General features: G+C 40.9%; 2 protein-coding genes across 2 annotated transcripts in view; one reads left to right on the top strand and one right to left on the bottom strand.

The window, feature by feature from the left end:
- The window catches only part of tpra (translocated promoter region a, nuclear basket protein), a 169406-nt gene extending 162303 nt beyond the window's left edge, over window positions 1–7103 (top strand). The window contains 8 exon segments of the mRNA XM_034183752.1: window positions 1713–1784; window positions 1912–2003; window positions 3585–3697; window positions 3781–3879; window positions 3972–4113; window positions 4767–4864; window positions 6473–6589; window positions 6734–7103. Of these exon segments, the coding sequence (XP_034039643.1) occupies window positions 1713–1784; window positions 1912–2003; window positions 3585–3697; window positions 3781–3879; window positions 3972–4113; window positions 4767–4864; window positions 6473–6589; window positions 6734–6792 (792 nt within the window). The 3' untranslated portion in view covers window positions 6793–7103.
- Window positions 7104–7261: 158 nt separating this feature from the next.
- prg4a (proteoglycan 4a) overlaps window positions 7262–12047 on the bottom strand; it is a 28646-nt gene continuing 23860 nt past the window's right edge. Inside the window, exons 7-13 of the mRNA XM_034183751.1 lie at window positions 11024–11116; window positions 10816–10902; window positions 10454–10593; window positions 8523–8682; window positions 8223–8311; window positions 7829–7964; window positions 7262–7679 (exon numbers count right to left, since the gene is read on the bottom strand). Coding sequence (XP_034039642.1) covers window positions 7501–7679; window positions 7829–7964; window positions 8223–8311; window positions 8523–8682; window positions 10454–10593; window positions 10816–10902; window positions 11024–11116 — 884 coding nt within the window. The 3' untranslated portion in view covers window positions 7262–7500. The remainder of the gene's footprint in view (window positions 7680–7828; window positions 7965–8222; window positions 8312–8522; window positions 8683–10453; window positions 10594–10815; window positions 10903–11023; window positions 11117–12047) is intronic.

Consider the following 12047-nt stretch of genomic DNA (forward strand, 5'->3'; position numbering starts at 1 on the left):
CTCTCAGCTACTAAGAAGCTGATTTTGAGTTTAAACACTGCCAAAGCGTCTGATAGAACCAATGGCAATCACAAACCCAAACAGCCAATGAGCCAGCGCTTCTGTCTTTGTGCGCTCTGCCCCCTGCTGTAGGAAAGTGTCATTTACCCTGACAGGATACAGTGGTCCCGCAATGAGGCAGAGGTCTTGAAATGGAAAGCAGGTTTGAGTTATGGTTTTGCTTTAAAAATAAAATTATTCTGGATAGAATAACTACATTAATGTAACCTCTTAAAATGTACAAAGTGATATATAACACATCTGTTAATTTTAAAATAATGCACTAATTCTGAAGATTTGAACATTAACACACAGATCCCCAAAGTGGATTATGGGTAACTAAGCATCCGCTCATACTAATTGGTTGATTCATTCATTCTATGAAAAAACCAACACAAGTGGATCAGTGTAACGTGTTGGTGTTTACAAATAAATGTACTTTTGTAAAATGTCATTTTTTTCATTTGTATAAAAAAATGGAAAGAAATTTTCAAGATCCCGCTAGACAGCGCCTAAGCGCACGCGTGATGACATCACAGCTCTATCGGGTTAGGGAGACAAGGTTTCTTTCAATAACAAGAACTGTCAAAAAGCTTTCTCGTGTGTTGGAATTGTGTGGCGGTAGGAATCGCCTTTTGAATGCTTGAATAACGATGTCAGTCGCACAAAGAAGTCAAATAATAGTGAAAACATGTTCGGTGCGGTGTTATAACAGGTCAGTCAGTCGCTCCGTGAGGCATCATAACATCAAGCCTGGTTCACGTGGCAAGATAATTAGGCCGATATCGGACCCGATCTTCCCCTTCCGACAATCTTAAGGACGCCCCCACAATCGTGATGACGCTAAATATAATCTTATCAGATATTCCTGCCGTGTGTGGTTTGTAAGAGCGCTCTGGTCTGCTCAGAAGGACGTGAGGAGCTAAATATGACATGCAGCCAATCAGAAAGCGAGGTGTCTGACCTGGGAATGTTTGTGTGTGAAATCTGTTTGTGTGTGCTGTTTTTACTGTGTGGCTGACACCACACACTGTACAACTAAACCTGTCAGATCTATGATTTGTTTTTATCTCCATGTGTGGGGTCTCTCAGGTTTTGGAAACCTACAGATAATTTGAAAATCCTGCGGTTGACAGCACTGTGATATAACCGGTCAGTAGATGGCAGTGTTCTATGCATTTTGACGCCGGTTATATCACACAGTCTGAATCACAATTTCAGCTCACTTTGAGTCTAATGAAGATAGATTTTGAAATTTTTATATTGAGAGGCCTGATTTACTTTTTGTATTTGAAATGCAATAAACAAATTAAAATGTGTGAAATACCAAGGGGCTGAATACTTTTGCAAGCCACTGTATTTAAGAAGATGAGGATAACATTGCATCCTTAATATTATGTAGAAATCCAAAGTCAGTATCCCTGTAAGATACAAGCCCCATCCCAAAACATATTTATTTAACAGTCAACATAGTCTTGCCTATTTGGCTTTTACTTCTTACAGAAGTTTTTTTCCTTTTCTTTTTTATTAGTGTTATTTATGCACCAATAACACCAGATCAAATTCCTTGTATGTGAGAACTTACTTGGCAATAATTCTGATTCTGAAATCATCTTTGGGCATTGTTGTGAAAATCAATTTAACATTGAGACACTCATACATTTGTCATCCAGCGGCAGGTCTCTCAGCTACGGCGACCATCAGTTGGACGAGGCCCTCAGCTGACACCTGGAATAAGCACCATGGTAAGAGGTGTGTGTGTGTGTGTGTGTGTGGAAACCATGGGGGAATTGATGTTGATCGTACCAGGAGAAGTCTCACTCCACAAGCATATCAGCTAACATTTGTACTGGTGTTGTTTGTGTATTCCAGCAGCATTTCTTTGATGATGACGACAGGATGGTTCCCAGCACGCCCACTCTGTTCGTCCCGCATCGAAATGATGGCTTCGCTGAAGCCATACAGTAAGAGCCACACACTCTGTGTCTCATGTCTTTGTCAAAAGTAATAATTCAATTTTGGTCTGAAATTATTAGTCATTTAGCTTGAGCAACTCAGTTAATTTACTTAGTGCAGCAGATTTTGTGCCTTGAGTTGTTTAATGTATTTGACCAATGACTGCATGAATATTTTGAGTACTCCTGTTTTCTCACACAATGAAAAACATGCTTATTTAGGGTCTGCTCCTTTTAGTCCATGGGCCAAGCAGGTTTTCTGTACCACTGAAGGTGACCAAATGACACTTAGAATCCAGCCTCAGTGTTCCATGACCTACACAAAAATGCATGATAACCATCCCAGGGTGGTAGCTGTAGCCAGGTAGGGGGGTCAGTGAAGAATTACACAGAGGTCAAAATGTAAAAAAGCTCCAGTCATGTTGACAACTATATCACATGATTTGTTTGATCATAACGATTCCAAAATGGCATAGTTTGGACTATCTGTGACTGAATGTTCTGAAGTTATGGGGTAAAAACAGCAAAAATGGTGACAAAGGTTGGTTTCAGTTTGTACAGGGCTCAAAAGTTGAAGTTCCTCCAATTTCAGTAAACAATTATGCAAATTATTGTTTGGGTTGAGAGGGTTGTAATCAGGAATAGTTTGCACCATCTGCCATGCTTAGTCATCACGTTACAGAGTAACATATACCACCTGTCATTGAATTCAATGGAGGTCAACCTTGCTTGACCTTTACTTTGGTGACCAAACATTCAACACAGTCAAAACTATTCCATTTATTTATCCTTTTATTTCAACCAATTATTTGCACAATTTTTTACTGAAATTGGAGCAACTTTAACTTTTGACCCCTGTACAAACTGAAACTGACCTCTGTCACCATTTTTGCTGTTTTTACCCCATAACTCCAGAACATTCTGTGCAGCCGATCTGCTCTGTGTAAGCCTGATCCTGTCAGATCTCAGAAGTTAAGCAGTGCGGGACCTGGTTAGTACTGGGATGGGAGACCTCTTTGGAACACCAGCGGCTGTGTGTGTTTCTCCATGTAAAACTGGAGTTGCATCAGGAAGGGCATCCGGCGTAAAACTTGTGCCAACTACCTGTGCGGATCTGGCTGTATCCGCTGTGGTGATTTCGAACACCAAACGGGAGCAGCCGAATGGACACCCACCAACTCCAGAACATTCCGTCACAGAACTATACCTTTTTGGAATCGTTTAGATGATCGTTTAAAACTTAACCATGTTTTACATTTGTAGGCGTTTCTCAAACGAAGAGAACATGCATGTTCTTCTTTTTTTTATTGAAAGTTTAAGGATCACTGTAGGCTCGTGGGACCTGTGACAGTTTTGGAGAATTCTCATTTGTATGGAAACTATTTTGCAAGTGTGTGCCCTGGAATTGTTTGTGGAATTTTTAGAGTTTTAACAGTGATGCATACACCGTGCCACTGTTAGATCAGAGAGCAGATGTTCAAAGTCTTGTATAATGACGATTTACATTCACACACTGATATTCTGAGTTCCTGTGCGTGGCACTCCAAACCAGGGTAATCTGAGGATTAAGGACCTCTATCTTGTTCTCAGTTCTCCTCAGGTGGCAGGTCTGTCTACCAGGTTCAGGTTTGGACCCCCAGAGGATCTGCTGCAGCAGACGCCATCCTCACACTCTGACTTAGGTCAGCTGGCATCTCAAGGAGGTACCGCACACAAAGTAACATCTAGTTAAAAACTCAAACATTTTAAGAAAGAATCATATCTAAGATTGGTATTTTGCATTTAGGTCTGGGTATGTATGAGTCCCCTCTTTTCCTGGCTGCTCATGAGGAAGATGGGGGAGGAAGGAGTGTCCCAACCACACCCTTACAGGTGGCTGCACCAGGTGAGACAGATATGTAGTATAACCAGGTACACTATTGAAAAATTAGACAAAGCCAGTTTGCATGGCAATTTCTGAGAGTATGTTTCCATTAGTGACAGTTTTTACAGAGTCTCTGCCATCAGACAACACTGACAACATGGCCTCCCAATCTGTTCCCATGGCAACCACATCCACTGGGATGGGTACTGCTACAGACGATGGAGATGAGGTCTTCATGGAGCATGAAGGGGACGGGTGAGTAACTTCAGGATACTCAGACTTAAGTTGTGTTGAAGTGTATCAGTGTTGACATTTATTATTTTTGTGTGTGTGTGTGTGTGTGTGTGTGTGTGTGTGTGTGTGTGTGTGTGTGTGTGTGTGTGTGTGTGTGTGTGTGTGTGTGTGTGTGTGTGTGTGTGTGTGTGTGTGTGTGTGTGTGTGTGTGTGTTAGCCAGTCACATCTTGAAAGTAGCACCACAAAGACTTAACTAACCAACTACAAGGCTAAAAGGAAAAGAAAAAAATATTGGGAATCTCAAAAATTGTGGCTCATTGAACCTGTGCCTGTCTAATTACTACTACACTAATTGTAGCCATCTTCAAAAACAGTGATATTATCCTTTGAGGTAAAACTACTTTGTCCTCTTTGGTTTGGAGGTTCTAGATAATTCTGGTAATTGTTTATGGATGCTTAGTGTTTTCTTTAAATCAAGTCTGCTTGAAGTTTCTTCCTCAGAAGAAGCCAGGTGGAGTTTTTCTTTACCACTGTTGCCTGTGTGCTTGCTCAGGGGTTTGGTAAGGTTAGATCTTACCCATGTGAAGTGCCTTGGGGTTGACTTGTGTGGTGATTTGGGGCAATGTAGTTCAATTGAATTGAAGTTTGAAAAAAAATGTTTTTTGTTGTCTAGTCCTGGCATTGAATCATCTTTGGAAAGCCAAGCAGACACAGACTCTGCGGGGCCACAGAGTGATGATGCAAGTCTGCCATCAACTAGCCAAGATCCAGGTAATTACATCTTTAAAAACAAAAATTAGGGGGTATATAGGAATCATCCTGTCCACCTGTCAGAGTCCTGTAAGATCAGCTCCTAAGAAATTGTTTGCTTTATTTCAGTGAAACTTCACACATTGGTCACACAACATATGAAGATGTGCATAAAGGACAGATAATTGTATATTTGTTTTTTTTGTTTGTTTGTTTGTTTTTGTTTTTACTCCCCCCCCCCCCCCCCCCCCCAGTATGAAATACAGGGGTATATAGTGCTCAGCATGTCTGTCTGTCCATCCATTTTTGATTGTTAGCGTGGTATCTCAAGAACCAGTTGACCAATTCCATTCATATTTAGCATAAGGGTGTACTTTGGTGATTCCCCCAACACCAGTCAATTACAGTGACCTTGGGGTCAGTTTCAAGGTCACAGTGTATTGCCATTACCTCTAGAAGACCGAAGTGAGCATTAATGACTGGCCTACACAAAGCCATGACTTGAATCCCATTCAAAATCTGTGGGGTGAGCTCAAGACACCTTCCATGCCAGAAGACAATCAAATCTAGAGGAGCTTGAAAGATTCAACAAAGAAGTATGGGATGGGATTCCTCAGGAGACATGTCTGAGAATTGTTGAAATCTATAACAAAGGACTGAAGCCTGTTATCCAGCAAAAAGGACACACAATTGACTATTAGCATCAGGAGGACTAATAATTTTGACCTTGGTACTTTTTGTTTTTTGTGCAATTTTGTTTCTGTGTGCAAAGTAAAATAATGTAAGCATCCAAAATAAAAGAGGATGTTTAGAAATGCTGTATTAAAAATTCCTTGCTTTTAAAAAAGGATGGAAAAATTTTAAAGAAAATGGTAAATTTCATAGGGGGGCTAATAATTTTGACCTTGCACAAGTTACTGGTATATTTCAAGAAGAGATTTGAAGAGGTCAGGAAACTGAGTCTGTGAATGCACCGTCCTGCACAGAGATTAACCGCTGCACTCTGCTGGCTGTTGTCATCAGTGAGAGCACTTATTAACCAAACCAGAAAATACTTTGCTTTTTTTTTTTTTTTTTTTTAGCTTTTAATTGTAACCTGGCATCAAAGTGATGGTGCAGCCAAATCCACTTTCAAGAGGAAATTATTTCAAGATGCTGTAATGAAATTAAAACAAATGCTGTCTGTAAAATTAGCGTGAGACACATTTTACCCCGTCTGCATAAATTACATCCGATGATTCTAAAATGTTACTAATGTTATGTCATGTTATTTATTTGCTCAATTTTTAAAACTTTACGATTGCTCACGGTGTCCTGCAGTGCTACTATTACCACTGATTACACATGATAGAATGCCTTGATTGGGTATCATATTTTTTTGAGCCAATAAACAATCAGGTGCCAGAATTCGGGAATGGGAGACCTGCTTAATTCAGATTCTTTCAGTGGCAACACGGGATGTTGCTGCACCTTTTTGGTTTAATCTGCACATGGTGCAAAATCAGCATCCACAATATTTTTTTTGATGATTAAATGTTCCACTCGTGGCATCGGTCATGTATCTTGAGCTTTTGTTGCGTGAGGAAGTGCTTGCAATGTCGCCCCACACCCTTCCTCTGTTGTTTGCAGACACCAGTAGTGTTGCTCAGCGACGCCCCCTGTCCAGTCAACCTCTCAGCAGCAGCCTCGTGGTCAGAGTAGCCAGAGGTGGGAGGGGGGAGCCCAGGACCACACTCAACCGCAGAGGTAGGAGACCAAACACAACATCAGGTTTGAGCAGCTCTGCTTTGTTTCTGTTGACTCACTCACGACAAAGCACAGGCAGAACTTATGTTATTAGCTGTGATTATACACAATCCAGTAAACCAGACTCTTGTCTTCTGTTCTCAGGGACTTTCTTTAGATCAGGAAGAGGAGGAGCAATGGGCAGAGGGAGCGGCCCTCAGTGATGATGTCAGTCTTCTGAGTCAGTAATTTAGTGCTTCTCTCCCCCAAGCGCTATATTCATAAATATGGTATCAAGTTAAAATGTAACAGTCACACTGTGATGTGATTGTTCCTCTGGTTAATCTGAGTCACTGGTGTGTGTGGTCTCAGATCCAGCTAGCTTTTAGTTATATTATGTAGTTTTTCTTTCATATACAGTCATATTGACAGTCTCAGTTCTACAATATTGTTCATGTTGTCATTTCTCTGTAACTGGGCTGTTAATACATTTGTTTTAATAATAAAGCAGTTAGGTCTATTATTGAGTAGCTGTGATGTTCTATATAATCAGAGGGGCTTCCACAGGAAAGAAAACAAAGCAGGATGGAGGGAAATAATAAAGGATTGAAGAGTTTGTTCTCCTGAACCTGAAATTAATCCTGAGCTTTATGAACTACAGATTATTACAGTGTAATTACTGGGACACAGCCATGGATTTTATTTAGTTTTTATTTGCAGCAGCAGTTCTCACTTTTAAAATGTGGGCTTTAGTTGTTTAAATGTGATGTTTTTGTTAGAACACTTGAAATGTTGCTTCGTGTAAGATTACACTTGCACTAGATAAAAGTATCTGCATGAATATACCAGAAAAAGCAGTAAAATCACTTGTTCAGTACATGTACATTTACTACACTGAAGCCAAGTAACATCAGGACTCGTTGCCTCTGTGTCTACGCACACCACAGCCAGTGTCTGATGGAGTTGACGGGGTGAGCAGGTTTAACACTGTGGAACGAGTTGGTTCCCAGGACAGCGGAGCTCAGGATGGGTGATGCTGCGAATACAGCGAGCGGGTCGGGTTTGGCCAACGTCAGGAGGTCACCTGAAATGTCTACACTGAAGAAAAGTGCTGTAGAGGACAGAAGATGGTTTATTTGAAAGTTAATCAGATTGGCTAATAAAAATAAAGATGTTAGCATTTTGTGGAAAACTGTAATTCCTTAATGAATTTTCTGCTTTAAGCCAAAGAGAATTTTTATTGTGTGTCGCTGTTCATACGTCCAGAGAAGATGTAGTACTCGTATCTGTCAGTCCTCTGAGGGTTGGGCATGGACAGAGCAGAGGTGACGGGGGTCGGAATTTCCTTCAGAGACACTTTGATGTTGATCTCTTTGCTCAGATAACCATCTGGTTGTGAGAAACAGAAGAAATTGTCAGTCAGACTCAGAAAACTAATTACAAAGCCACCTTTTTGTTTTTTGTGCCTGATAAACTTCATTGTTGTATGGTGCTGCTGACGATATTGCTCTTGAGTAGCTAAACTGTGGCCCAAATGTGCTCAGAAGTTAAAATGATGCAAATCCATTTTTTTTGCAAACATTAAAGTTACCGCTGCGTTTATCATTGGTACAGGAATTGCTTTGGTCTATTATTCAGGCTACTAACCCGTTTTACGGCTGGGGCGTCTCTTCATGCTGTTGGGTGTCTTGCCGCAGGCGAGGGTGCTTTCTGAAGAGAAGGTGAACTTCTGCATAATATCTCCTACAGACCGAGACAGTTACACTCAGTCATGACCATAGATGATGTTAGACCTCATCTTTGTTTCTTGTTTATTCATCCAGCAAGGGGACACGACCAAGTTTTGTACATTCACACAGATCCTCAATAACTAACTAACTGATCTCGTTGCACCTGATACCTGCCTCAGTAAAAAGAGAGGTAAGCAGTAATTATGCTGCCGTTCTGTTCTCACCGTGCTTAAAGAAGTAGACCATTTCCTGTCTGCTTCTGGTGGCCGGTACAGCGAGCGCAGCACTAATACCTCCACTCAGACCCAGGAACTCAGAAACCAGAGGTCTCGGAAAGCCCGGCTCCATCACCATGTTCCCATCTAGGCGCCAGTACTGATTCCCCTGAAGCAAGAGAGCAGATCGGTTTCAGCAAATAAGAGGACATTAGAACTGAAAGACCTTTGCTCTCTAATCCATCATCACAAACTGCAATTTTTTTTCTTCTTTTAACATTTAGTAGACCTGCTGAAGCTTGAACCTTTTTTTTTTTTTTTAAGCTTGTTACAGATTAGTTGTCGTGTGATGCTGAAAATATTAGCCTACTTGATTTTAATATGACATTTGCCAATTGTTATGCACAATTCTACATTCAAACAAGACACTCCTGTGCCAAAAATTCCCATCCAGTATTTCGTATCAATGCATTTGATTACACCTCCCTAGGAAAAATCATCCATTTTAAAATCTTATTCCGGTGCTGGGCAAGTAGCAGGATACACCCTGGACAGGCTGCTGGTCTATCGCAGGGCTGACATAAACAGACACAAACATCCACACTGTCAGTTTAGAGTCACCAATTCATTTAACCTACGTGTCTTTGGAAGTGGGAGATGGCTGGATCACCTTGAAGGAGCCCACGCAAACTCCACACAGCAGGAACCAGGCTGTAGGTGAACCTGAGGACCTCTTCGCTGCGAGGCAGTGTTAATTACTAAACCATCGTGTCACTCATTGGACAAATGTCTGTCCCAAATAAAGGATCAGTTCATATACTGTATACTCAGGTTGGAGCTAGGGCTCTCGACTACCCTACCTTCTTTTGATCCCACTAAGAGGGCCCCAGGGATGGGGTAAAGACATGATACACAAAATTCTCATATATTTAAGAGCAATGAATAATATACTAATGTCATATCCTTAGGTAAGGGGTATGAAGCTCAGAAACAAAACATTCCTTGGCCAGATGCAGAATTCAAGCAGTTCTGATACATTTTAAAATGTTGGGGCCCTTAAAGGGCTCAGCTCATACTCAAGTTATCACACGTACACGAAAGTGACTGACACGGACGCACGAATGCGTCAACACTAATCTGCCCACTTAGTGTTGAAGTGTGCAATTCTGAAGTTATAGTAACTGAAGATCTGTTGTGCACAGTTGCTGGGTAGTTTTCACAAATGTACATAGAGCTGAGTTTATAGAAGTATAAAGAATTAGTTTGAAAATTGGAACTAATCAAGCATATTAAAGCAATAAAACAAAAAAAATATACCTTTTAAAAAGCTGTGAATGTAAGTTTTACAAAAAAAACTTCGAGTTAAACTGAACAAAAATTAAAATGAAAAATCAACTGATGGTGTTAAAAATGTATCTTGATGGAATACATTTAGTCTTTGTGAATGATCTGGCAACATAATCCCAGATGTTTACATTGAGATGATGGCTTGACTTGAGGCATTCAAGTCAAGCCACTCTTATATCATTCATCCATCCATTTTCTTCCGCTTCATCCGAGATGGGTTCATATACCATTCTTATCCATTAAGGGCTGCTGTTGTACATCTGATACCAGATTAAGAACATGAGGTGAGGCCACAGTGGGATGAGTGATTTTAGTACTTTTCCCTCACAGCATAGAGTTCCCGGGTTTGTACCTGTTCTGGTCAGATGAGACACTGCGCCACTTTGTTTAAAGAGAATTTGTTTACTGAGAATTGTTTGATGATAGATAATGGTGTTTTTAGTGTTAAGAGACGTAATTGTGCTTGTAGTTAAGATGTGGGTACCATTGTGAGGTATTAATGCTGACAGGAGTTGGGGTGCCGCTAACGCCCTGACTTGAGCTTGGACTTTGAGGAGACTGGGGACAGGAGGAGGTGGTTAAAGTGTATGTACCTTGATGATATAGGTCTTTCCATGGCAGTTACAACGTGTGAAGACTGTATCGATCGGACCAGAGACACCCAGAATGTCTCTGATGCTCTGTGGACGACCAGCCAAGTGACTGACTGGATCAACCGACCAGAACACCTCACCTGGAGAGAACATGCGATTGACACGCACAAACCATGTGCAGCACATACAAAGATCAAACATTACATGAATGTAACCAGAATCATTTATCCCCGTTATGCATGATTACAAGTATGTAAATAAATGTCATTCACACTTCATGACAGATGAGCTGAGTTGGCAGCACAGAGACCAGCTGTGTCCACAGAGCTACACAGTTATATAATCCACACACTGATACCGACCTTTAAATATCAACACGGTGCCGTTACTGAGAGCCGTCAGTCCACTGATAGGAGCATCACTGCAAAGATCGCTCTGAATAACCACTCCTGCACACATACACACACAGAGTTTTCCTCATTTAGTCAGTAAGACATGACAAACAGATGCAGAATGTTTGCAGACCAGAACATGCGGTGATCGTACACGTGTATGGGGGGGACTTGTTACCTGCTGCTGGTCCTTCCAGCACAAACGCACCTGAGACTTGAGCTACATCCTGCAACGGGTTGGGTTTGGGCCTGAAGCCTGCTGCACTCACACCTGCAAACGTGCAGATTTAAAACCTTCAAATGTACTGAATCAAAGTAAAGTGTTTTGTTGTTTTATATAACTATATAAGACCCCAAACATCACAACTTTCAGTTGGTTTATTATGTTAAAATATTTCACACCCAATTTTATACGGCTTCACTACATTTTAGGAAAACCATCCAATCAATAAATTTTTATCACCATTTTAAAGTCATTTTAAGTGCCCTAGCTCCAACCTTTTATCAGTCTGCCTCCAAGTGTAATTCTACATTGTTGAACATTTTCTCCAGGTTTTTGTGAAAATGGACTGATGCTCACCCTGCTGTGTAATTTATTATTATTATTTATTAAATTTAGTTATGTTTGCTCTGCTACACTGCAGAACCACCTCAAAAGATAATGGTAATGTTTGTTTTTTATTATTATTATCAATTCAAAAAGATCTGCAGTACATCCTTACAATCTGACAGCTCTGAATTTAAAAAAAAAATGTTTTACAACACTTTAAATCAAGTGAATATTCATAATGGGCGACTCCTGGGGCTGTTGCTTTTATCTTTTTCTCGATATTCCTGAATTGCTTGACAGGAGGTAACATGGCTCCACTACAGGGCCGGGCACAAATCATGCGGATGCTAGTCCACTCTGTGAAGTGTGTAGCTATACACATCTTGGCTCAAACAACCCACAGACACACTGGACTGGCACATACCCTGGGGACTCATGTACAAAGCATGCATCTGTCTCCATGCTAACATTCAGATGTATCAAAAATGAACTGACCATGGAAATGCATGGTGCGCCATGCAAAAATCACAGCTGGCATACACACGTTTCTACAGCTATTGTTCCTCTGCCAACACATAGAGGTGATGCTGGGAAACTGTATGATAGTCTGAAAACAAGAAGTCATCAGAGTGATGTGCACATCAGAGACACA

Source organism: Thalassophryne amazonica, chromosome 12, assembly GCF_902500255.1.
Source record: "Thalassophryne amazonica chromosome 12, fThaAma1.1, whole genome shotgun sequence".
In the NCBI taxonomy this organism is placed as follows: domain Eukaryota; kingdom Metazoa; phylum Chordata; class Actinopteri; order Batrachoidiformes; family Batrachoididae; genus Thalassophryne; species Thalassophryne amazonica.